The sequence below is a fragment of the Chlorocebus sabaeus genome, chromosome 15, assembly GCF_047675955.1.
Source record: "Chlorocebus sabaeus isolate Y175 chromosome 15, mChlSab1.0.hap1, whole genome shotgun sequence".
Taxonomy (NCBI): Eukaryota; Metazoa; Chordata; class Mammalia; order Primates; family Cercopithecidae; genus Chlorocebus; species Chlorocebus sabaeus.
In genome coordinates this window covers 85507853-85535165 of record NC_132918.1, presented here as the reverse complement: position 1 = coordinate 85535165, position 27313 = coordinate 85507853, and the positions used below count along the sequence as shown (strand labels likewise).

The 27313-nt window shown below is 36.6% G+C and overlaps 1 protein-coding gene across 1 annotated transcript; it reads left to right on the top strand.

The window, feature by feature from the left end:
• The first annotated feature begins 4152 nt into the window (after positions 1 to 4152).
• TMEM207 (transmembrane protein 207) lies at positions 4153 to 25267 on the top strand. Its single transcript, XM_008009521.3, has 5 exons — positions 4153 to 4256; positions 6143 to 6180; positions 12624 to 12668; positions 14021 to 14163; positions 23686 to 25267. Exons 1-5 carry the CDS (start codon positions 4182 to 4184, stop codon positions 23820 to 23822), a joined length of 438 nt encoding a protein of 145 aa, XP_008007712.1. The 5' UTR covers positions 4153 to 4181; the 3' UTR covers positions 23823 to 25267.
• The last annotated feature ends 2046 nt before the right edge of the window (positions 25268 to 27313 follow it).

Sequence of the window (27313 nt, the reverse complement as noted above, 5' to 3'; positions counted from 1 at the left end):
TCAGCTGCTATATTAAATATCACGACAATCTCCTCCCCAGCCAACTGATATGGAGTTGATTACATGAGTTCAGGGGAAATATCTGGATTGAAGATACAAATCTCAGAGGTGTCATTTTATGGATGATAATCTGTAAAATTGACTGAGATTCTTGAGACAGTGGATGTATATAGAAGAGAAAGAGGTCTGAGAACTGAGTCTTAAGGCATCCCTAACATGTCAAGTCTAGAGAGTTGAATAGAAATGGTCAGTAAACTGGGAGGCAAATCAAAACGCTATTGTTCTGGAAGCCGAGTGAGGAAGGTAAAGGAGCAAGAAGTGATTAACTGTGTCAAATGTTGTCCATTACTTAAAGTAAGATGACTAAAAGTTGATCATTGATTTGGCAATGTAATCAATATTTCCTTTCACTGCGGGAAGAAGCAAATGGAGAAACTAGAGACTCCGACAGCTTGCTGCCTCATTTTATGTCCTCCTTGTATTACCTCAACTCCTATTGTTTCCATGGATCTCTGAATTAATTTTGAAATTCTCATTTATTTTATTTTATTTTGTTGTGTTTTATGCTCTAGTAATCAACATCTTACATCTGTGCAATATCTGATTTCATGTTGATAGTTTCAATGTGATCTTTAATGAAATTATTTGAGAAAGATAATTCAATATTATTATCATTATTTTAGAAAATGCAGCTTTTATAAATAACTGTTTATTGTCATACTGCTGCTTACTAGTGACCAAGGCTTCCTAACTCCTAGAACCTTAACTTGCACTTTTAATTTTGATAAAGAGAGTAGCTGGTGCTCCCTTGCTTGCTCTTTGGACCTTCCTTTATGCATGCCCACTTTTATTCATACCTTTTATTTATTCTCGCTTAATTCCTTGAATTTTGGTCCTCAATCCTTTCGAACAGCTGCATGCCATGACCTTTAAAGACAAATATTGATATGACTTCAGAGCTTCAGGGAATTTTGACTTATGTCAGGCTCCAAATCCAGAGGATAGTTTTCATATTTCCTCAACTCCGGCCATTTCAGAAGGATTAATTCCTTCTCACAAAGAAAAGAGATAGGTGAATAACCAGAGCTGTGAAGTTGAATATATGTGTGCCCATTCTCTTGTAACAAAGATGTAGATGAAAGGTCCGCCATCCAAGTACTGGGCGAATTTTATACACTATCACAGTGCATGTCCTTTCCTTTTCTACAGATTCAAGTTTTGCTTACTTCTACTCTTATAATCAAACATAAACAGTCCCTAGAATCTTAGTGATCTAAGAGACCATACTGCTATGTATAGCACTCATCCATCTTCAGCTTGACTTTCCAGTGATGACAATTCACTACCACAAGTTCATGCACATAAGGATGTAGTTGGACTTACAAAATTACACATGTTAAGTGATAAAATATCACATGTACCCCATACATATGAACGACTACTATGTACATAATTTTGTTTTTAAATCATACAGATAGTGGATTTTCTCCGTGTCAATTTTCCGGTTGTGAACCTGTATAACAGTTATGTAAGATGCTACCACTGGGGTAAACTAAATGAAGAGTATATGGGATCTCTGTAGTAGTTCTTAAGACTGCATGCAAATTTAAATTTATCACAAAATAAGTTATTTTAATTGTAAGTATCTATTTAAAAAACTTTGCAGGTAAAATTGTGCTCATGGTCAGGTTTTCTATTCCGTGACCACCACACTGTCATGATGCTAGGAAGGAAATATAATAGAGAAACTACTGTCTTAGAAAATATTATGCTGGACTTTGGAAGTGGCGTGGGGAAGTCACAGATGTAAATGGATAAATGGCAATTTGGAAATAGAAAGGTGGAAATGAATGTAAAATTTGATTTTAGCACCAAATATAATAGTGGTGTTTGTGTTACTATTGTGACTATAGACTCCACCTCCACTTAGCTGCCATACTCCTAGTCAGGCAGCTGTTGCAGAATCATGCTTTTTTTTTTTTTTTTTTTGGACAAGAATTATCTAATCTATGTATCTAGTTGGTCATTACTGCAGTTTCTGAAGCAAAACCAAATATGCTGCCCTTATTTCCATTCTCTTTTCCAGTCATCTGGCCTCTTCCTTTCCCAGAAATTCTTAAGATCATTGACTCCACTGACAGAAGTCAGGCTTCTGACTGCTTAATAAATAAGTTCACCAGTGAAAAGCCTATTTTTCATTCTGTTTAATTACAGGCTTCAGAGACACTCAAAATGGAGGGTGTCTTAGGGATAAATAATACTGTAGATTTGGTTTACTTTTCTCCTATTGGCATTGGCATCAAGCCCTTCCTCTGCTTTGAAATCCATGGCTGTGACTGTGGCTGCATACTAAACAGACCATGGTCACCACACAGTCGGCTTCACCCATCCAGATGCAGCTCAACTAGTCCGTACACTATGATGGCCAGCTCTGTGCGGTAGTTTAGATAACTAACACTGCTGGTTTGTTTCTAGAATAATCTATGTGTGTGATCATAAATGGGTTCATATATTACAATTTGAATTGGACTTGGTGAACTACACTGGAGCTTGAATTATAATATTCTCATTCTGCATTGTAGATGATTGCCTTCAAAATTGGCTGTTAGAAGTGAATGTATGTATAAAATAATTAGATGACATATAGACATTGTAAAAAATATCAAAAATACAAGGAAGTAACAGTGAAAAGTAAATTTCCTTCCCACTCTTGTTTTCTTAGTTTCCAATTTCCCTTTTACAGAGCAACCACTGTTAGCAGTTTCATGCAGAGACATCCTATGCATGTATAAGTATATATGCCTAAGCTTTGTGTATGGAGAGAATACTATAGCTCTACCTTCCTATTTTTGCATACAAAGGTAACATGATGTACACAATATTCTGTGATTTTTGTACCTTTTACTTAATAACTATTAAAGACCTCTCTATATCAGCATCTGTGATCTGTCTCCACCTTTTAAAGCAGATTCCTAGTATTCTGTTAAATTTATATAACCATTTTGTACTCAGTCTGTCACATTTTCATGAATATTTGCTGTTTCCAATATCTTGTTAACACCAACAATGCTTTGATGAACATCATTGCATATAATAATTTGTGCCATGTGTAAGGGGTACGTTCATGTATCTTGCGAGGAGAATTCTTGCTCTCAGGGCATATTTATTTTTTATGTTGATGTATATTGCCTACTTGTTTTCCAGATAAGCTGTACAGTTTTCCCAAACATATAAGAGAGTATTTGTTTCCCCATATTTATCCCTCCTCCCTATAGTATCAATTTTTTGAATTTGTCAATCTGATTATAATTCTAAGGTATGTTTATCTAATTATGACTGAGGTTAAGCATCTTAACAATCATTCGTTACATTCTTTCCACATAACCATTTAGTTCTTCACTGTACTCTGAAAGATATCCATCTTCTCTCCACTAGTTTAAAATGGAAGCTTAAATAAATTTGTTTATTTGAGTCTAAACTCTCCATTTCTAAACTCTCTATTCTTTTACATTTACCTTATTATTTACATGTATCAGTATTAATTTTTGTCAAATGCATAGATTAAGACATCTTAATATACAATAGGTTAGTGCCTCTTCTTTCTTTCAGAATTTCCCTAGATATTCTCGCTTTATTTTTCAGTGGTAGTGATGGAGTTGTTTCATAAAATAAACACTGAAATAAACCTTGTTTAAAAGAGGGATATTATCACAATAAAACAGGGAAAGCTTTATGCCTAAGGTTGGGTTAGACCTGGAACTGAAAATGGTGTGTAGGAGAACAAAGAGTACCAACAAAGGGAAGAAAATTGAATAAATGTTCCAAATATGAGATAGTATTAGAAACTCAGAAGTTTCCTGGAATAAAACATGCACTTGGATGCGGAAAGTTATTAAGTAACCAGCTAGCGCTGGAGGTCAGCATTTATAATCCCTACTTTTACAGGCCTTGACAAACAGTACTGAAGTTTTGACCTTAAACTTAAATTCCTTGGGCTCTTAGTACCTGTAAACATGTACCCAACATTCCTTCCCCTAGCACGCACTTTATCAGTCATAAGGAGCCATTATTAATGCATGTCCTGGTAGGAAGCGTAACTTACAGGGAAGCTAGGAAGTTCTGAAAAGAAGGAAATAAACACAGGCACCAAACCATGATCCTAAGCTGATTGTCCTTTAAATATGTCAAGATCCAGACTTTTCAGTGTCACTTCAGTGATCTCAACAATAGGGATCTTGTGTTTGCCACTATTCCAGGTAACTCTCTCTCTTTCTGGGTTAAGGTTTCCAGAGGTACTCTGAGGACTTGATTTGCTATAGGTTTATATGTGAGCAACTTAACCGTTCTACATTTAAAAGATTTCTTTCAAGCGTTACTAGCATCTTATGATTTCTTGTATTCATTGGTCAGAGGGACAAAACAAAATGTCCATGGCATTAGTCTTATTTTTCCTTTAATTAGTTCTATTGCTACTGAAATAATGTGATTGCAAATTTAACCTTTGTTTAACTTTGCTATGCTGTAATTTTTTTAATTCAAAATGCTATTGACACAGAACAAAATGCTATGGCTGGATTAATTTAAGACGTGTTTACTATTGCCTGCAACCATACTGGATGCTTGATAGTTTTTCAATGCTGACTGATGTAGACAGAACCATTTTAGGATTTATTTCAGTTCCTCTGCTCCAGCATCCCTTTCTGACTAATACGTGCATCTCTATATCTGTGCGACTTCAATGTAAGGTACCTGAAATATTTAGATCTAAAGTAAATTATGGCTTTTCTTACCTCTTCATAATAACCGGAAGTTTGAAAGGTAATGTGTTGGCAGTGAGGTGCTAATAATTTAATACTGTGTACTATTGCTAGGTTACAACACACACAAAAGACATGGAAGTGACCAGAAAGTGAAATGCTGGCATCATTTATCTGTTAAGCTGGATCCCAGATGATTTCATCTACTCATAAATAAACTTTCTTTATGGACAAAATGTGAATGTTCACTTTCCTTTCACTTAGTATGCAAATCTATTTGCAGCATTCTAGCAAAAAAGAATGCAACTCATTTTCTGTGCTTATAAATTGTTCATTACCATGCTCTCTGATGGCCAATTCATGGCTCCATCTGCAACTACACAAATCTCTTTGCCCAGATAAACTTGGTGGAGTAAATATAAGGTGCTGAAGAAGATGTATTTGGGATTAAGGGGGGGAAAGACACATCTCACATAGAAATCCCAAGTCTATCACTTTAAATTTTGTAACTTCTTTTACTTTTATGTGCATGTTATAGTCCAGGAAAATAAATACTTCAACTGAGCTCATCAACTAAGTATTTAGAGCTACATATAAATGCCATTTAAAGACTTTCTCATTGTGCGAGGAAGGAGTCCTGGTTCAAAGGGTCAAGCAAGCAAACAGATAATAAAACCTTTAGAAAGAAGCGCCTTTTTCCTTGTGATTTGGTGTATGAGATGTTGCAACCTATGACACTCAGTGCAGAGAACTAAGAGCATTATTTTAGAATGCTTATAGTATTGGTCTTTTCAAACAAAGCAAGCAAAATGATTATTTTTTTCCTCTTCTCTGATAAAGAGAAGACTGTAAATCTCAACTGGAATGTCATGTGATCTTAAATGGATCTTACCCTTAGAGCAGGTTAAAGTCACCCTTTCATGAATATATATTTAATACCCATTAATGCTGATAGGATTGACTTCTGTTTCTATGTATGTACTTGGAACTTTTTTTTGCGTGAAAACAATACTCACTAATAATGAACTGCTGTCCTCTAGCTAAAACATGAAAACAAAAAATGCAAGGTGCACAAAAGCTCTTTAGAGCAAGCCAAATCTGTGTATAGAAAAAAACAAAAATTGTCGTAAAATCCATTTATATTGGTATGTAGAAATGGAATCTGGTTCAAAACATATATCTTCTGCCACTGCTGAGCTTAAGAATCCACCCAGAGATTTTTTTCAATTAAAATTCTGTGTACCAACAATAAAGTCTGCTACAGAGCTTTTAATTAAAAAAGCAAACGAAATGATATAAACCCACATTGTCTCTAGGCGCTGCCTGTATTAAAGGATTAGATTGATGAGACGTTTGGATTTTATTGTTCTAAACATGTGTTTCAGTTGGTGCTCTCGGACCTACCATGTGAAGAAGATGAAATGTAAGTAAACACCAAAAAACTCCATGTTTTTATTTAGCATTAAAAAAATTCAAAGTATAAAAAAGGCTCAAGTCATTAGAAAAAGCCCAGCTGAGTTACAAATTATCATTATAATCAGAAGAAAAGTAAATAGTTTGTAAATGCAGATTGCTCAATTTTTTTTTAAACAGGAAAGGTAATTTTCATTACGATCAGCTTTGTTAAATAAATAAGAGGTCTAGCTGATTTCTAGATATTTTTGCACACTGAATTTCTCTTCCTCAAGGTTTCAAGGGTATTTTAAGTTCATAAAAGAATCACGATGTTATCTATGGCTGCATCCACACTCAAAAATCACAGTGACCAAGGGAGGCAGTTTTCTGTGTAACTCAGTTTAAAATACAAGCAAATTAATCAAAATTCTAACCTGTACTGTGTGTATATTTCAAAGTGCTCGTGATATGAATTATGTGAACAATTGACTCAGTTTTTTCACTTTTTGTGCTATAGACTTAATGGTTCTCAGAATTCTATTCAGGAGATGAAGAGAAGGTGCCATTCATAATGGTACCGATAATTAATATCTGTAATTCATTGTGATTTAGTGTCAGAAAAGCACTTCCACCCAGCACTGTCTTCTCCTGGTTGCAGCCCTTACTGTTAGTCAGCTGTTTTCATTGCCTGTTACCCTCAAAGCCATGCTCTGTGTATAGCAGGAGGCTTACGCTTGTATTGCACAGCAGGGATTGAGACCATTCACCTGTTTCTGGTAGATCATCTTATGGTTAACAATCTGCTTATTAAATTTGTGCTGCTCTTTCAGCTTTTGCGTGGCTCTCGATTGCTATTTCTTCACGTTAATTTTGGAACTGCTTTTTCACTCTGTCTTATGCTGTTTGTGATGTAACAGAGGATTTGATTGTTTGCATGCTTATCTGCCTCCAGATTTCCTGGCTGCCCTTATCTTATCTCCTCATCTTCTGCCTTTGACCCACACTAACAAAATAAAGAAGTTCAGAATTGGAAAGGATCTTAAATGTTGAATCTAACTCTAATCAACGTGACAGAAAAAATATGGTATTAAGAAAGTTTTTATGCTGACTTTAGAGCTACTGAGGCTACTGCTCTCCCTTTTAGGTGAAGGAATTGAAGCCTAAGAGAAATAGTAAATTAGTAGTAGGCCTTCAACTGGTACTTAGGTATCACATTCTTTGGCTACATCATTTTGCATCTAAGTGTCTGTAATGTTTGTCATTATTTAGTACAATTGCTTTTGAGTAAAACCAAAACAAAACAAAACCCTCAAATGAAATATAAATGGGCAGAAAATAAAAACAAAAAAGAGAGTGGCTGGGAATGTAGGGTGGTCGTATGAGGTAAGAAAATGTATTGAAGATGAGCACAATATCTCAAATCTTTTGTTACCACAAGACAGTGTCAGTGGAATGAATCTATAAGGAAAGTCACGCTGTTTTCTGCGGGAGTAAAAAGTCCCCTCCAACAAAATCCTCTTTCTCTAACTATATTTATACAAGAGCCTTCAGTTTAGAATCACTTCTTTGATCTGGGACGTTATCTCCTGTTAAAATACACTACCCAGCCAAGAGACCATATTCATCCATTTAGCAGCACTGCTATTAGACAGTAACACACAAACATGGCAATTTACAGTGAAAAGGACCATAAAGGTGGCCTACTCCAAATGTCTTTCAGAAATAAGAAACACAAAAGGACAGTAACTTGTCCAAAGTTCACAAGCAAAATGGACACCGGAAAGGGAGACTTGGATTGGAAGGCAAGGGGGTATCAAAGTAAAAACACGAAACACAGGTCGCCTAGGTAGAGGCCATGGTGGAGGAGGCGCTGATTAGCTAGAAATAAAATCATTTGTATTAATCAACTTCCATGTGCCAAGAATTGTGCAAAACAATTTGCATATATTTTCCATTAAAAAAAAAAAACAAACTAGTCGATCGACCGGGTGCAGTGGCTAACCCTGTAATCCTAGCACTTTGGGAGGCCAAGGTGGGTGGATCACCTGAGGTGGGGAGTTCGAGACCAGCCTGGCCAACATGGTGAAACACCGTCTCTACCGAAAATACAAAAATTAGCCAGGTGTGGTGTCACACACCTGTAATCCCAGCTGATCAAGAGGCTGAGGCAGGAGTATCACTTGAACCTGGGAGGTGGAGCTTGTAGTGAGCCAAGATCGCACCACTGCACTCCAGCCTGGGTAACAGAGCGAGACTCCGTCTCAGATAACAACAACAACAAAAAAACTGGTCTATTTTATTATTACCTATTTAAATTTGTTTTCAAACACCAGGGTATGTTTTTCTGATCCAATCCAATTATTTTACTTTTATAACTCTATTTTTAACATGAACAAAGCATTGCTGTGCTGTCTTTGTATAAAATTTAAATGCTATCAGTAATTTATTTTATGAAATAAAACATGACAGAGCCCCTCTTATCATACTTCTGACTTAGTCTTCTTCTGATAAATAGCCAAGGACACTGATGTGCATGAATCTACAAAAACAGATTGATTTATGAAACATAAATATGACTATACATATAAAAGATTCTGTAAATTAATTGCATTGATAGATTTTCTAACGACATACCACATCTTGCTTGGCTTCGATAAAGAGAAATAGTTTACTCAGGAGTAGGAAAGCAAGTTAAAAAGCAGAGCTTGGACTTGGACCTGGGACTGACTCCTGAGCCCAGAATTTCAACCACAAAGTTATATTGTATATCCAACATTTAATCAATTACACATCTGGTGAAATACCTGAGAGATACACAGTCCATTCATTCTTTGAGATACTGTACAATTTACTACCAGTTTCTGGGTGATAGGATTTGTGACTCATCCGTCCCTCAAATTACTGTAGCTGAATTGCACTTTGGCCTATGTTGAGAAATGACTTTTTAAAAATAACAAAAAAAAAATCATGAAATTTGTTCTTGAATTTATTCTGAGAATACTATGGAAAACATTGTTCTTATGTTAACAGTGCTTTCTTTGTGAGGCCTCATAGCTTGAATTTTTCGCTCGGTTCTATGCCAGGAATAGTTGTACATCTGGTGAGTAATGCTGTTCATTTTGTTAATTTTAGAGGACACTACATAACCAATATTCTCTCTCATTATGTTAGCTGCTAGGAAGCTTAAGTCAGATCTACAGTTCAATTCAAATTTTATATATGGTATTTACTATATTCGGTTTACAAACTGATCTCACTATTGGCCTATTCTCTTTGTCTGATTCTCACCAGGCTCTCATTTCCATTTTTTTTTTTTTTTTTAATTTTCAGTATTTCCTTAAAGCATTTGGAACACAGGATATTGGATTCACTCAGGCAATACTCCACACAGTAATATGAGGTTAGAACTGGCTGTTACTGTTCCCAGTTGCACCACTACATGGTGCTAAGAGACATGGACTCTGCAGCCAGAACATTTGAGTTTAAAACCTAGTTCTACCACTTCCAGCTATGCTAACTTGGGCAAGTTACTTAATGTCTCTGTGACTGAGTTTTCTCAGTTGTAAAAGGAGAATTATAACAGTATGACCCAAACGTATAGTGATGGAAGTTTGAGAGTCCGTTATTTCACATATAGTTACACATCTGATTTTAGAAGAGTGTCTGCCCTAGAAAATGCTGAGTGATATGACAGAGAAACCAATGGAACAACTCTGCATATTTCTTCCTGAATTTATCAAATTCATAAATGTATAGTTAATCTAAGGTCCACAGATTCTCAGCACCAAGAAGAAGAATAAAGATCAACTCATCTAACCATCCGTGTAGCACAGAAATCATCTCCATGACATCAAAGTAACAAAAGGAAATCGTTCTGATAAGGACAGAAATTATCTCCTTCAACAACTAATTCTAGATAATTCTTATTCCAAATGTCTTTCTCACACATTGTAGTCAGCTCTCACCGCCCCCGGATGATTATATTTCTTTTTAGCATAATCATACCGATTTGACCAATCTCTGAGGAATAATTTCATTTTCAAAAATATAACGTTTCCCATACTGACTATCTTGGAAGTAATATTTGAGTAATTAGAATACTCTTACTTTTTTAGGAACTCAAAAAGTATCTGTTTAAAACTTGAATTTAAGAGAGAAATGGAAATAATGTTTAGGGAGGGGAGCATACGGAGCCAGAAGACACGTGTAGTTCTCTGACTAGGTAGTGACCTCCCCACTTCCTTTCTCCACCTTAAGTCTTAGTGTTACACTGTGCAAAATCCTAAAGGTGAATAAGAGATCTCAAAGGTGCCTGCAATTTAGAACTTACATGATTACTGCATTTCTCCAGCTAACTGCTTCCTAGCCATGTTATTGCTTATTAGAAGCTCCACCAGAGGGTGCACCAGCTCAGAAAGAAAAAGTGAAACAAGTCGGTCTGGAAAATTGTTAGCCCAGAAAGAAAAAAAACAGAGGGCCTTAACAATTAGATTTAAGAAACAAAATGAGGTGGTTAATATTTAGAATTGAGTTCAACTATAAGTAAAGGGGCTATTTTAAAATAGAAAAAAAGAAAAGGAAGAGGAGGGAGATGGAATAATCCGTACTCCTGGTCATGAGCTTAGATGTCACAATTCAAAACAAAACAAAACAAAACAAAACAAACCCTTCTGCTTTATTCACTGAATCAGGGCACCAAGAGAATTTCCCCACTTCTGCCTCTTAAAAAATCTGTATTTTTAATGTTTTAATTTTTTAATGTAATATTTTAAAGTTCTTTTTACTACAAAGTGATTCATGTACATTACAATAATTCAAACAATAGTAAAGGGATAGAGTTCTTCATAATGCCATCTTCAAGAGAAGTAGGCACTTTAGTAGTTTGGTGTATATTTATGTCTGGTAGTAATTTTGGTGAAATCATTCTACTTGTGAAAAACAATATATACAAAGTAAGATTGAAGTCTCTATACTACTTAGCAAGACTTATTTATAAGCATGTCTACATTATTTTTGATGATTAATAATATTCCTTTGTAAGTATATCCCATTAATTATTTTTCACATCTTTTATGATGGTCATTTGTCTTAGAATGCTTTTTAAAGTCTTACTTCAGTCGCTATTTTTTTTTTCCAGCCATACCTGTGAATTTTTTTCTTTTTTTTGAGATGGAGTCTCGCTCTGTCGCCTAGGCTGGAATGTGGTGGTGCTATCTCGGCTCACTGCAAGCTCTGCTTCCCAGGTTCACACCATTCTCCTGCCTCAGCCTCCTGAGTAGCTGAGACTACAGGCATACCTGTGAATTTTGCTAAACACTCTGTGTGCGCAGAACAAAGAGCAAACAAACAAAAAACAGGTAGAAAAAAAAAAGCAGAGATTTATACGTGGAGGGGGATGAAATCATCTGTAGGCTGGGTGATTGGTTTCTGTCTTAAACGTTTGTGATAAAATTTTTAAATGGACACTTCACATATGTTAAAAGTCATTTCTGACTGATATGATGATGGGATGACACACTGCCTCCTCAGGGAAGCTAGACGCAATACATTAACTGACATTTATGAATGTCTTCAAACTGAAATGAACTGAGTTATTTTAACAACGGCTGAAGAAGATATGATTAAGTATAGTGTCTTCTCAGAAGCGTATCTGACTGTGAATAACAGATTTCCACTGCTGAAGCACAGAATACCTTAAAAGTAGTTCGTATATTGAGGTATGAAAAAAGTCCATCAGCCCACTTACATTTAGTGTGCCATGTTAGGCATAGTGAAGGACTCTATGCCTGCCAAGTTATACCTCCCAAAAATCATTCTGTGAACTTTGTCTGTCTGTGACCTTTTAAAACTTGTCTCAAGAATGATTGAGTTGTGGCTAGACACACACAGGAGGGTCAACTTCCTGACTGAAGGAATCGACTTGTAACTCCTTGGTAAATGGTAGGGATGGCCACATTCATTCAGTTTCCTCCTAGCCTAATTTCTTTCCTCACCGATTGTATAACAAGAGTGCAAACAGTTGTCCGATGCCTCCTATTCTCTACCAAAATGTTCTTCCCTGGAGAATTTGAGTTTTACGTGACTGTGGGTTTCTAGATGAACAGTATATAGCTATAATGGTTATCTGCCTAACACCCGACACCTATGATTTGTTGTCCCTGAAGAGTTAGTCACTGCCTTCTCAATGCATAACAGTATTTGTAACTCTAGAATCAAACCCATTATAATGCAATTATCTGTTTATATATCAGTCTGATAATTTCACATTTACTTGTATTCTCAGTGCCTTGAATTGAGTGGGCATAAACATTTGCATAATTGTGCTGGGTGCCGGGAGGTGTGGGCTGGTATGGGAATAGGTAGGTGATTGTTCTGGAGAAACAAGTGTGATCAATACCAGTTTTATTGGGTGAAAGAAATAGGCTTTGGCTATCCAAAGTTCCAGGACTAACCTTCTTCCTTTATCACCAGGTGTGTAAATTATAATGATCAACACCCTAAAGGCTGGTATATCTGGTAAGGATATCTTCCATTAGTTTTACATGACAGTTGGTGGTATATACATACTCTTTCTCCTAAATAATTCAAGATGGTACATGAAATCATACAGCTTAAAGAAAGATTAGGGGTCATGCAAATGAATATAGAAATATCACTTTCAGATTGTTGGCCAATGTTTCCTTAAACACTTCTTGTGACAAAGGGACTCACTATTTTTAAAAATAAGTTTATTCTAGAGTTGAAAATCTTTAACAGCAAAATAATTGTTATTTTTGAAAATATAGTAGAAAAAAACATCGTTATTGAAATCTCCTTAAATTACCCTCCACTGATACTAGTTCTAGCCTTAAAAGCCATTCCAAATGACCACTATCTCTTCTATGAGATAATCCTACAGATTTTTTTTTTTTTTTTTTGAGACAGAGTTTTGCTCTGTCACCAGGCTGCAGTTCAGTGGCATGATCTTGGCTCCCTGCAACCTCCGCCTCCTGGGTTCAAGCAATTCTTCTGCCTCAGTCTCCCAAGTAGCTGGGACTACAGGCGTGCACCACCACATCCAGCTAATTTTTTGTATTTTAGTAGAGACAGGGTTTTACCATGTTGGCCAGGATGGTCTCGATCTCCTGACCTCATGATCTGCCCACCTCAGACTCCCAAAGTGTTGGGATTACAGGCATGAGCCACTGCACCCGGCCCCTTCAGAAATTTTAACCTCTTAAATCTTGACATTTGTATATTCTAAACTTAACATTGTCAGTTCACTCAATTAGCTGGTTATCTCCTTAAAGGCAAAGACCCTCTCTGCCTACTTTTGAATTCCTAACCCCAATATCTAAAGGGTGTGCAGTTGCTTAAATACTAACTGGATGGATGAATGGATGGATGGATGGATGGATGGATGGATGGATGAATAGATGGACGGATACATGGATGGATGGATGAATGGATGGATGAATGAAGGGATGAATGAATGAATGGACGGATGCATGGATGGATGAATGGATGGATGGATGAAGGGATGAGTGGATGAATTAATGGATGCACGGATAGATGAATGGATGGATGGATGTCTGAAAGGAAGAATGGATGAATGAATTAAGACACTGCCTTTTAGAATAAGCTTCCAATTTCCAAGGAGAAAATGATTATTACCACCTGGAAAGATCCACCCTCTCTGAGGCCAAAGAATATTTCCAGTTCAGTGGAAATGTATGGCGGGTGGTAGGAAATTGTTTAAGGAATTCGGTGTCCCACATTGCTTGTGGCCAGTCTAGCTGAGTCCTCACCCCACTTCTAGGTAGTAATGGAAGCTCTTAACTTCCCCACATGCTCTACCTCATTCTTTTCTCGGTTACATTTGGAGTCAGGATCCTGCTGCTGGTTTTGGTGGCAGCTCTTCTCTGTGGAGCAGTGGTTCTCTGCCTCCAGTGCTGGCTGAGGAGACCCCGAATTGATTCTCACAGGCGCACCATGGCCGTTTTTGCTGTTGGAGACTTGGACTCCATTTATGGTGCGTTGTCTATACACTTCTGGACTCTTTTTTGATCCTTTGCGGTTTTGTGGTGAATTGAAAAACTGTTCTCCCAAAAGCAGATGTGTGAACTTAGAAAAAGATGTGGCTGATTGGAGACACCAACGACTGCACTGAGGAGATTTTAAAGGAGAAAATGTCATAAGAAAGGCAATCCCAGAAGAAAGAAAATGTGTCTGGGGAACTGACCCACAGTTAAGTATAAGGAAAGCAACTAAATAGTTTGTTGTTCAGCAAGCGGAAGAGAAGAAGTAGGCAGGGCTGGGCAGTCCAGGTGAATGGTAGGGTTTAGGGTACCGAAAAGCATCTCTGAGCTTTTATTATCAACCTGTCTTAACTTGTATTTATAATCTCATTTACTGAGCTTTCTATGCTTTACTGAACTCATCTGAAGTAACATTGAACAACATTTTTCAGATTGTCTGCGGTCAAGGCAGAATCTGAAATTCCGTGAAATGGTCAGGGGAGTGTCAATTTTCATCCCCTTTCATCTCAGCATCCTGATCCTGTTAGCTTCCGAGCCCCTGCCAAAACCATGCCCTTCCCTTCATTTTCCAGTTTACATAAGGAAGTAAAGACTGCAGGAAATTAAAGGCTTAGAGTTATTTGTAGCTGCCAGCCTTAACTGTGAGCAGAAAAAAAAAACAACTTACTGATTTCTGGGAGGCCGTAATTGATAGCTATTTCCTCATCTTAAGTATTGTCTCAACCAGGACTGTTGTGAGACTTTATTCTAAGGTGCTGCCTTACACACCACAGTTACCTCGAGAGTGTTTAACAGAGATAATAGCCAAAGCCATCTTTCAGAAACTTGGGCCACCATGAAATTTGCAACAGATGGAGAAGGGTGTTCCCTGAGGAAAACTAACAGCAAGATGAAAAGTGGGGTAAAAATAAACAAAAATGTGTTGACATCAAACTTAGTTTTCTAAGATAATGATTATATTCACCTCCAGCTTTTTTTTTCCTTCAAAAGTTATTATTTAACAGAGGCAACACATTATCAGTTTGGGAAATGGTTATTTTAGGAAGGATAATTAAAGTCTCCAAAACAATAGTTCTTCCTCCTACAATCAAAAGCACCTTCCACGGGGCATAGAGGGAAATAGGGTTACTGATCTTTTAACAAAATATGTTAGTCAAAGGAGTCAACATGATAACATTGGACTATTTTTCTTTATTTACCTAGAGGTATTTAATAAGTCAATGCAATCATGCTTCTTTTATCTGAGCTTAAGTTTCTAAAAAGAAAAATGCAGCCTAGTATTTTCAGCTCTTCTCTCACTTTGAGAAAGACCTTTTCCTCAAGTATCTTGAATCTTAAAATAATTTTGTTTTTAATTTTAAGTGTATTATTAAGCTAACAGTTATACTGTTAAAATTTTTAAAGTGGTTTATGTGCCATGGTTATATACCTCTTTATCTAATGATTTTCTATTTCTTGCATGGCAGTTTCCGTATATGCTCTTGAACATGGCTGAACAGTCATGAGTGTGAGAGAAGGTGTCGAGGCTGATGTACTGCTTTAGCACACTGCATGTGCTAGCACTGCGTGATGGACAATAGACTCGCATTCTCTATATTACTCTGAAATCATTCAGAACAGGCACCAAAAAAAAAAAACAACAAAACAAAAAACAAACAAAAAAAAAACTTTGGGGGTAAATTGCTTTTTTAAAAAAATATGGTCACAATTTTTTTACGTCTGTCAAATGCTAAGCAGTAATTTGAGGATTTTCAGATATTATCTCTAACTCCTAAATATCAACTTGGAAAAGTGACTATTATTTATCTTAGAGGATGTTATTTACTTCTCTCACTCTCAAGGGGCAGCATGCATGCATAGATGTTTACTGCAAGTCCACGAATCGAGCTTAAACTGTCCAGAATTGGGGATAGGGAACCTATGAAAATGTAGGCTGGTCACTGACAGCCCAGCCCATCCCTGGACACTAAGTACAGCCTCACTATTTGAACACATACACTTTGCGACAGAGCAGCTTTTCAGTGGTAGGGCTTGTGCTCCAGGATCTTCATGCCCATTCTCACTCTGTTCTTTCCTCCCAGTTCCACTGGTTTAACTTCTGGATCTCATTTTGCTCAAGAAACATTTAAACTCTTCCATCCTGAGATGCACTGCAAATCTCTCTACTATTGATTCCCATTACTTACTCTGTCCTATTTATCTTTTTTTGTGCCTACGCTGAATTGATTGTTAGGTTGTTCCACCCACTGCCCATGTTCCATCGTGTCCCAGGGATGCTCAGGATGGCAGGACAGGCAGGGAACAGCCATTCATACAGTCTTTGATGTGGATATGGTGCCCAGAGCTGAGCTTTGTGGCATTCCTGTTTCTCTTCTCCAAAACAAAATACAAAAGAGTAATTTAGGAAGTGGTGATCTCCCATCTCTAGCGACTCCTTACCTAGTAGTTTCTGGAAGTAAATTTCAGGCAGTCAATATTTTAAGACAATTGGAAACCTGGACCCACGCTAAATTTACGTTCCTCACTGGATCTTCATGATACCTTCACTTCTCCATACAAATGATTCTTCCTACCTAATATTTCTGGAAAAAGAAGCTGCTTTCCAAAAGGGAAGTTAGAGAACCATTTGCTTTTGTGGCTACAGAAGGAGGTGAGGGTCAAAACCGCAGCATCTACCTCCGCAGCTCCCACAGAGTATGTGCTCACAGCTAAGAATTGAGTCCAGCTGCCTCAGGATTCATACACCCACACTGAGGTTATGGGACTGTGCTTCTGAATTTCCCTCACAGTCCCTGTTCAGAAGAGAAAGAGAAAAATGAGAAATCTCTGGAATACACAGGTGACATGTTAGAATATAAAATAAGGTTTCTGAACTCCCTGCCATTTCTTGAGCACAAAGGAGAAGATGGGATGTTCCCCCACTGAATACAGAATGTGGGAAATGCATCATTTGAAACATTTTAATGGAGAGACTAGATTTGATATATTAATGTTAGGTTCCTCCCAGAACTTAATTTTTAAAATTTTTATCCAAACTTATTTTACTTAATTATCACCATTTATTGAATACATTAATTGAAATAGCTCAGCTCTTCTGAGCAAAGGTTTGACCCTCAGGATCTCCTGGAAGCTGCCCTCAACTAAGCAGAACTCAGAGGAAACTTTTGACTGAGAAACTGAGGTGGTCAAATTGTGCTAATGTTAAAATACATAAAATAGAACATTTCTTTCAATCAGAACTACTGACACTATTACATGGCACAGGTTGCCAGTTACTCTGATTAGAAATACTAAACAGAAAAAAGAAAACACTTGGCTTGGATCCTTAAAGAGGTATTTACGGAAGGTGTTGCCAACACAGCCCATCCCAATGTCTGGTGAGATTTCCTGTCTGGGAGAGGTCTGTGGGATCTCACCCAAACACCACAGACCCCAGTAGCATTTCCTGGACTAATGTTCTTGTCTTTTCACAGTGCTCTGCTGATTTGGTCTTTAGATAACTGGTCTTCCTTCCTCTTCATAGGATCTATACCCCTGAAGTGTGGGTCCTTAGACTCAGGGGCTTCTCAAAAGTCTTCGGATTCAGTAGAAAAGATCCTGGCACTTACTGTGCTCAGTGAACACTCTCCGTGTCCACAATATGTCAGGAAGCTCTTTACCCTTCAGAAAGGGAAAAATATTCCCTCTGATGCCCCCTGTTGTGGGCTGAGCTGTCCCCCACCCAATTTCATACGTTCAAATTCTAACCCCAGTTTCTCAGAATATGACTACATTTGAAGACAGGGCCTTTAAAAAGACAAAGACAATGAAATTAAAATGAGGTAATTGGGATGAACCTTAATTCAATATGGCTAGCATTCTTATAAGAAGATATTAGCACACAGACAGACAGGCACAAAGTAAAGACCATGTAGAGACACAAGGAGAAAGGTGGCCATCTGCAATCCAAGGAGACAGGCCTCAGAAGAAACCTACCCTGCTGACACCTTGGTCATGGACGTCTAGACTCCAAAACTGTGAGAAAATAAATCTCTGTTATTTGAGTGATCCAGTCTGTGGTACTTTGTTATGACAGCCCTAGTAAACTAATACAACTCCTCTCTTGGGGAGTGAGGAGGAAGAAGAGGGGCTGTCAGAGAAAGAAGAAGAAAAGATCGAAAGAAAGTCAAGAAGGCAGAGAAGGAGAAGATGCAGAGCAAGAGAAAGAGGAAGAAGAGAAGAAACAGTTTAAAATCAGAGATATTTTAAGGACTAAAATTCAAACCTACTTATTTTATACAGACTCTAAATTCTTATTTTTTTCTTCAGCCCCACTTCCTCTTCCTGGTCACAGCTCTAGAATCTCCTCCTCTTTCTTCTCCCCTTGTTATGCTCCCCTGAACTTAACTCATCTTCTGGATCTGGTTCTCCTTCACCATCTCTGCTATAACCCAGAGAGCATCCACTCAATGCCCTCATGTCTTCTCAAATGGCATCATCCATGCCGTAGCTTCTGAGACCTTCTTAGTTCCTTCTCTGAACCATCAAAGATGAATAATTCTAGTATTACATGGGTGTGTTTTGTTCAGCATCCATGTTTAGGTAATTTTTTTTCATTCATTTCAATGTTTTCTTATCTTAGTGTATCAGTCCATTTTCATGCTGCTGATAAAGACATACCCGAGACTGAGCAATTTACAAAATAAATAGGTTTAATTGGACTTACAGTTTCATGTGGCTGGGGAATCCTCACAATCATGGTAGAAAGCAAGGAGGAGCAAGTCACATCTTACATGGATGGCAGCAGACAAAGAGAGAGTAAGGAAAAATGCAAAAGTGGAAACCCCTGATAAAACCATCAGATCTTATGAGACCTATTCACTACCACAAGAACAGTATGGGGGAAGCCACTCTGCCATTCAATTGTCTTCCGCCAAATCCCTCCCATTATGGGAGTACAATCAAGATGAGATTTGGGTGGGGACACAGCCAAACCATATCACTTACTATCTTATCTAATTTAATAATGCCTTCAGAATATCTCCTAAGTGATAATACAACTGAAAACACAGAAGACTTCCTGTATTAGTCCATTCTCACATTACTATAAATAAATACCTGAGACTGGGTAATTTATGAAAAAAAAAGTTTAAAATTGGCTCATGGTTCTGCAGGCTGTACAGGAAGCACGATGCTGGCATCTGCTTGACTTCTGGGGAGGCCCCAGGAAACTTAAATCATGGCAGAAGGCAAAGAGGGAGTAAGCACTTCACAAGTCTGGGCCAGGAGGAAGAGAGAGGGAGGGGGGAGGTGTTACATACTTTTAAACAACCAGATCTCATGGGAACTCACTATCACGAGAACAGCACCAAGGGTATGGTGCTAAATCATTCATGAGAAATCATTCCCATGACCCAGTCAACTCCCACCGGGCCCCACCTACAACATTAGGGATTACAATTCAACACTGGATTTGGGTGGGGACACAGATCCAAATCATATCAATCTACAACCAGTTTTCCCCCCCTCTCTAAAATGTGGAAATGGGAAGTGAAAACACACATTGAGTCACAGACAGTGATTTTTTAAAAGGAATGTATGCAATTTTTTTAGTAAAGATTGAGGGAAAAAAAGAGAAAAATCATTAAAATTCTCACATGACCGTCTGTATCCCAAATCTCTATTGTTTGTAATCATTGCTCAGCAGTTCATAAATCCAAGGACTATAATTATGATAGGGTAAAACAGATATTAAAAATAGTTTTTAAAGAAAGATAAGGAGTTTGATTTTATTGATTAGGTTAATTGTTTTGTTTCTTAAATTTGTATATTAAAAGTAGGCAATGTCAAAGGAATTTTGGAATTTATTAAAAATGAAAGGTTATTTTTATTTTAATTACTAAAAACAAGGATGACAATAATGTTTTATTAAAAATAAAGTTGTGATGCTGAATAAAAACCCATATTAATGAGGAAGCAAGACATTTAAAGATAATGGAAAATATTTGGAGCTTTGGAGGTGAGAAAAGGACAAATAGAGCTTAAGGCAGAAAAACAATTGACTATGTATTAGAAAAGAGAGAATTGGAGAGCATAGGAGAGGGACCTCCACAACTGTTTGTCCATGTTTTTAATAAAACATAATCAATCACATAACATTTAAATAAGGGTCCTTTTGCCTCTATGCCATGAGGTCTGTGGATTGGAGCTGGGTTCCCTCAGGCTTGACAAGGCTTCCCGATGAGGTTCCCTGCCTTTCCTGAGCTGATTGCAAGATGAAGCCCAAGGGGACACCCGTCCTAGGGACACTTATCTTGGCTTAGCTTCTCATTGGGGCAGACTGCTTGATAATGCAACTATACAATCTCTCTGACCCCATTTCTTCTGCAGTTTCAGGGATAATCTTCCCTCTTTCTTATTTCTGGGAAAATAGAAATACCAGCATTCCAGCAGTGATTATATATGAGTGCTCTGAGCTGGGGAGAAAAAAGAGGGCTCCAGAGAGGTGAACAAGAAGCAAGGTCTTACAGGCTCTGCTCTCTTCTCCCTCCAAGTCTCCCAGGATTCTTTTATTTTATGATTTTTCAGAAATGTCATTTCCCTATGTTTCATGTTGTATGTATAAATATTCTGTGACTTATTTTCAGTAATAAAAAAGGAAGTATTTCATTCACAGATTTTCATGGAAAGACATGGCAATAGTAATGACTCATTCATTGAGCATTTCCCAGGAGCCATGCCCTGTGCTAACACTTGACATTCCGAATCTCATTTATTCTTCCTTACCACTCTATGCAAGTTCACTATCATTCTGACCACTCTACGAGTGAGGGAACAAAGGCACTTAGAGATTAAGCAACGTAGTAAGTAGATGGCAGAACTGTGACTCAAATTCAGTCCTTCTGGCCACTCCCATAGCAGAGAAAGGAATGAGGCAAAGGAAAGAGAAGAAATAGGTAGAAAGAACATGTAGAAAGAGGTGAAGTCTATTTGAGTGATTCTTAAAAACATAGGAAATGTCAAATCTGGCTATAAAAACTAAGCCGTAAGTGTATTGGTTTTACAAAATTAAACAATAAACTCTGATATCTTAGACAGCAGTTCTGTAAAAACTATAGGATTTTTGCTGGCATTTTTTATTCAGTTCTCTCAGTTTCTTAATTTGTCAAAAGATAGAAATGCCTGCTCTCCCCAGTATCCAATCACTTGATATTATATGTAAACATGCTTTGAAAAAAAATTGAAAACTGATATAACCTATATTTGGTTTTCAAAACTTCCTGAGCACATTGGCTCAATTATGTTTACCCAATGCCTTGTGGTTTTAATAACAAGTTTAAGATCAACAGCAAAATTTGTAGTAAGAAGATAATGAAAATTTTCTACGAAAGCAACGATGAAGACTCTATCACTGGGAGCACAATATTGACAGTGGCAATCGTAGACATAAATTGGAGCTAGTACAAATAATAGATGTGTCAAGTAGTTTGGTTGACCATTTCTAGGCAGAAAGAGAGTTACCTTTGGCTTTGTACTGAATACACTAGGTGCAGTTCACCAAGGAAATAGCCATCATTCATTGCAAGTATTCACAATGGAGGAAATTACTGGGACAACTGTATTTTACCAGTGTTAACTCTGATCAAGTCCCACAGACTTATCTGACATCAACCCAAACTTACAAACTGCAAAGGGCTCTAACTCCATAATACTTTTCATTTAATAACTTCTATATTATAATTAATAATGATAATGTCTAAATCATTATTTAACTATGAAAAGAGGATGGATTGAAAAATAATATTGTAAATAAAAGAAGATGCATGCACGTTCCTAGCATTAGTACAGTTCTTGACAGATTATAATAATAATAGTAAACCCTGACGCATAATTCTGTGCCAGACCTTATTTTAAGTACTTTATGCTCATTTAGCCTTGCTTTTATAGAGGTAGACACTAGTATTATACCTTTATTGCCTAAGAGAAAACTGAGGTAAAAAAATATTATGTAATAACCCAAAAGTAGACTATTTAATCAAATAGATAACTCTAAGAAAAGTGTTAAACCAGAAGGTGAGACATATATTCTAAATACACCCCACCCTTTACATACTTGAATTATTAGTCTTTGCTCTGGTACCTGTGAGATAAGAAATAAGACAAACGCCACTGTATGAAAATCCATCATTCTAAATTAACATTATCTGCTTCAAAGTAATCATTTTGAGTAATCTCCATATGGATCCTAGTGAAGCAGCTAATGTCTAATATGCAACTACTCTTTGAATTCTTTTGATCGTTGTGGCATGTTGTTTGGAATATTCCTAATGGCATCAAATCTTACTCCTTTAAGGAAGGTCAGCAAACTTTTTCCATTAACAGACAGATAGAAATTATTTTTGGCTTTGCAAAATATATGGTCTAGGTGGGGACGACTTATGGCTGCCATGGTAGTACAACAGCAGCCATAGACAATATGTAAATGTATGAATAAGATTATGTTTTGTAAATTCAATATACAAAAAGACAGAGGCCAGATTCAGTTCAAGGGACTAGTTTCTTTTTAAAGATGAATTTTTGGTGGTTGCTATTGTTTTGGCAAAAGGCAGTCAAAATTATTTAAAGGTGGGTAAAGATCCAGAATATATCCAGGTGAATACATATTCTTAAGCATTTATATATATGTGTGTATGTATGTGTGCGTGTGTGTGTGTGTGTGTATATATATAAAAACCATCTTTATATATATATATAAAAACCATCTTTATATATACAGCCATATATTAATATAAAGATGATTATAAAATAGCACTTTTTTGTGTGTGTTACCCAAACACAATCTTTCAAAGAAATACTAACAGGCAATTTCCAAAAGAGCCATTAGAGTAAGCATATTGTCTTTCTTTCAAAGTTACCAGTTAGTGAAAGAAAAGGCCAGTTTGTAATAGTTAATGTCCTGTATTATGCCTAATCTAGAAGTCACGAGCTTTGATTTCAAAGTATTTTTTAAAATTTTAGAATATATTCCTTTATTGTGTGTGTATACTTTAAATACATGCTTTTCATCACTGAGCTTAACATTTTTACTATTTACTAAAGAGGAATAATTAATTACTTGTATTAGTTGAAGTTTGCAACCATAAATGTAAAATAATACAATTTCGAAAGTGATATTTTAATTTTTCTAATGCAACTTACATTTCCCATGTTGGGAGCATTAGCTGAAATGCTATTAGTGTTGAGGAATCCTGTTTTGTGATGTACAAAAGAGGATATTCCTTCTAGTTTCAGCTGCTAAATTGTAAATGCTTCTTGATGGATTACACAATGATGATTTCATCGGTTCAGGTAAGCGATTTTTTTTTTTGCTATGGTGACTAAACCTTCCCTGCAAAGAGCAACATAGTTGTAATTTTTTCTCATAGATACAAATAATTTCCTGTTGCTTCAGAAATGCCAGCTTTTATTGGGCAGTTCCTGTACCTATGTTTTATGCTCACTAGAAAGATTACAAGTCTTCATCTTTCTCTTTCCAGGGACAGAAGCAGCTGTGAGTCCACCTGTTGGAATTCACCTTCAAACTCAAGCCCCTGACCTATATCGTGTTCCTGCTCCATGTTTTGGCACGTTAGGCTCCCCACCTCCATATGAAGAAATTCTAAAAACAAGCTGATTTTAGGTGTGGATTATCAATTTAAAGCATTAACGACATCTGTAATTCCAAAACACCAAATTTAGGAATAGTTATTTCAATTATTGGATATGTCCAGAGATCTATTCATGTAGTCTGAGGAAGGACAATTCAACAAAAGAATGGATGTTGGAAAAAATTTGGGTCATGGAGATGTTTAAATAGTAAATTAGTGGGCTCTTGATGTGTCACTGCTGTGTCATACTTTTATGCTACACAACCAAATTAATGCTTTTCCACTCATACCCAAATAGGCAACGATTAGGTGCTGAAAGTTGTTTCCATCACATTTAGGACTCCACTGCAGTATACATCACACCATTTTCTGCTTTAAACTCTTTCCTAGTGTGGAGTCCATAAAAATTATTATAATTTAACAATAGCCCAAGCCAAGAATCCAACATGTCCGGAACCAGAACCAGAACCAGAAAGATAATATTTGAGTGAAGGTGAGGGGACAGAGTAGGAAAAAGAAACGTTTGGAGTTGAAGGGTAAAGGATAAATGAAGAGGAAAAGCAAAAGATTACAAGTCTCAGTCTAAGAGGTTTTATGCCTCAGCCTGAGGAGGAAGAAATTGTAGATAGAAGGTGAAGGAGATTGCTGAAGACTTGGAGCACTTTTAATGCCAATCGGGGAGAAAAGAAAAGTTCCCCTTTTACAGGAAAGAATGTGGACTCCATAGTCCACAGTGTTTCCCTGGAGCCTCAAGGCTTGGCATTTATTGCAGCACCATGCTAAGAACCTTCGGCAGAGATATCTGTTCTCATGAGGACTGCAGAAGTAGCAATGAGATATCTTCAAGTGGCATTTTGGCAGTGGCCATCAGCAGGGGGACAGAAAAAAACATCCATTGCAGATGCCATATGATCTTCAGCTGACAAATTTGTCGAACAAAACAATAAACATCAATAGATATCTAAAATTTAACTTGACCAAACTTATTTCCTTATCTTCTTTTTCCAAATCTGTTTTATCCAAACCTTCCCCATCTCAGTTAACTGCAACTGTTGCTCAGGCCAAAAAATACTTGGAGCCATAGAAGCTAGGGTAATCCTTTGTAATAAACTATCTTAAGAGCAGTTTTAGGTCCACAGGAATATTGAGCAGAAGGTAGAGAGATTTCTTATATACACCCTGCTTTGACACTTACATAACCTCCCCCATTACCAACATCTCTTGCCAGAGTGATACACTTCTTACAATTGACGTGCCTATACTGACATCATTATCATCCAAAGTCCATAGTTTATATTATGACTTACTCTTGGTGTTGTACATTCTCTAGGTCTGGCAAATTTAGAATGACATGTACCTACCATTACAGTGTCCCACAAAGTAATTTCACTGCCCCTGAAAGTCCTCTGTGCTCTGCCTATCTATCCTTTCTTCCCTCCCTTCTAAATCCAAACAACCACTGATCTTTTTATTTTCTCCATAGCGTTACATTTTTAGAATGCCCTATAGTTGGAATCATACAGTATGTAGCCTTTTCAGGTTAGCTTCTTTAACCTAGTAATATGCACGTAAGTTTCCTCTATGTCTTTTCATGGCTTGATAGCTCATTTCTTTTCAGGGTTAAATAAAATCCATTGTCTGCTTTACTAAAGTTTATGTATGCCTTCACCTGCTGAAGGATATCTTGGTTGCTTCCAAGTTTTGGCAATTATGCATAAAGCTACTGTCAATATCCATATGCAAGATTTTGTGGAGATATAAGTTTTTAACTCCTTTGGGTAAATACTAAGAGCATGTTTGTTGGATCGTATGTTTAGTTTTGCAACAAAACCACTAACCTACCTTTCAAAGTGTCTGTACCATTTTGAAATTCTAGTGGCAATGAATGAGAGTTCCCATTGCTCCACATCCTCACCAGCATTTGATGTTGTCAGTCTTCTGAATGTTGGCCATTCTAATAGGTATGCAGTAGTATTCCATTGTTGTTCTAATTTGCAATTCCCTAATGACACATGATGTAAAGAAACTTTTAATATGTGGAGTAATCTTTTTATAATATAAGGAGCATCATGTACTTTTCTACTGGTAGTCTGGTATGTTTCTTCCAGGGCTAGAATGTAAATCTTCAAGGAAATCATTGCCTGTACTAAAACTAAGTTTTAAAGTAATGTTTCCTAGTTCTGGAAATCCCCGAAAAACTGGAAGAGGATTTAATGGGGGTAAGGCCTTATGAAAGTGAGGGTGAGTAAAAGCCAGAGACAGCTGACTTAGTGCTGTTAACATAATCTCACTTGTATCTGCTGATGAAAAAGATCTAAAGAAGCTTGTGTTTATGTACTGCAATAGTCCCTGGTGTGTGTGTAGGGCTATATGGTGAACAAACTGCTTTCATATATGCTATCAGATTTTATTCTAATGACAATTTTATGACCTGGCTATTCCTAACTTCAAGTTAAACATGGTAGAATGAAGACGTCTACTCTCTTCAGAAACCTACTAAGATTATAGAAAAGAAATTAAAATGTTTTTAATTCACAGAGACAGAGATAAGAAGATGACAGTAAGAAGAAAGTTAATCATAAGATTTTAGTACTTGGAAAGATGAATGAGATGGACACAGATGGTTGTCATGATCGACTGAGACTTTGAGTTTCTCTGCTTTGCTAAGTGTCATGGAAGAAATAGAATGATTAAGCTAATATTTGCTATGGCAATCCAGAAATGTCCAAGAATTAGAGGCAAAAGAAGTGAAGAGAATTCTGAAAATGATAATGAAGTTAACCTATAGGAAGACAGTATTGCAGCAGCCCAAAGAAGAGCCAATTCCAATCAGAACATAACAGCAATGAGCTACAGAAAATAAGAGGAATGATTAAAGAAAAATATACACATAACTTCAATGTTAAATTAGTAGTAAGTAGAAAACAGAGGAAGTGAAAAAAGGCATTTATTAAATCCATGAAAAACAAAAATTAGATTAACTATAAAATGGTTAAGCTATGAAAATTACAAATAATTAGTACTGTTAAAAATGGTTAAGTGATGAATAATGTAAGTAATATTTAAATTAATTAAAATTTTTAAATTAATATTTTAAAATATGTATTATTTATATTAACAAGATAGGCAAAGGGAAAAGGTTTGCGAAGGAAGGTGGCAGGATACAGTAAGAAACATAAATGCTAATCTCAGATGGTGGAAATTTAATTAATTAAAGGAAAAACCAAATGGTGCTAAAAGCGCATCATTTTAGAATTAGATCATGAATATTTGTAACAAAATACTAAAACAGTTGAAAATTGTCATCTCAAGAAGTTGGACTCAGAGATAATGTGTGGGATTAGGTATGGCAGGAAAGTTCTGATTTCTATTAGGATTCTATAGTACTACTTGACTTTTAAAATGAAGTTCATTTATTTCTTAAATAGAAAGAAATATAAAATTAAACAAGTACATGATTTGGCAGTGTTATAGCTTGTGATTCCAAGCCAACAAAGGAAGTCATACTATAAAGAAG

Excerpts from the sequence above, each read along its gene's own strand:
- TMEM207 (XM_008009521.3), top strand. The coding sequence starts at position 4,182 with ATGTCAAGATCCAGACTTTTCAGTGTCACTTCAGTGATCTCAACAATA. Across the intron at positions 12,669-14,020 it reads CCTAAAGGCTGGTATATCTG|GATCCTGCTGCTGGTTTTGG; the intron begins GTAAGGATATCT and ends ATTTGGAGTCAG. Across the intron at positions 14,164-23,685 it reads AGACTTGGACTCCATTTATG|GGACAGAAGCAGCTGTGAGT; the intron begins GTGCGTTGTCTA and ends TTCTCTTTCCAG.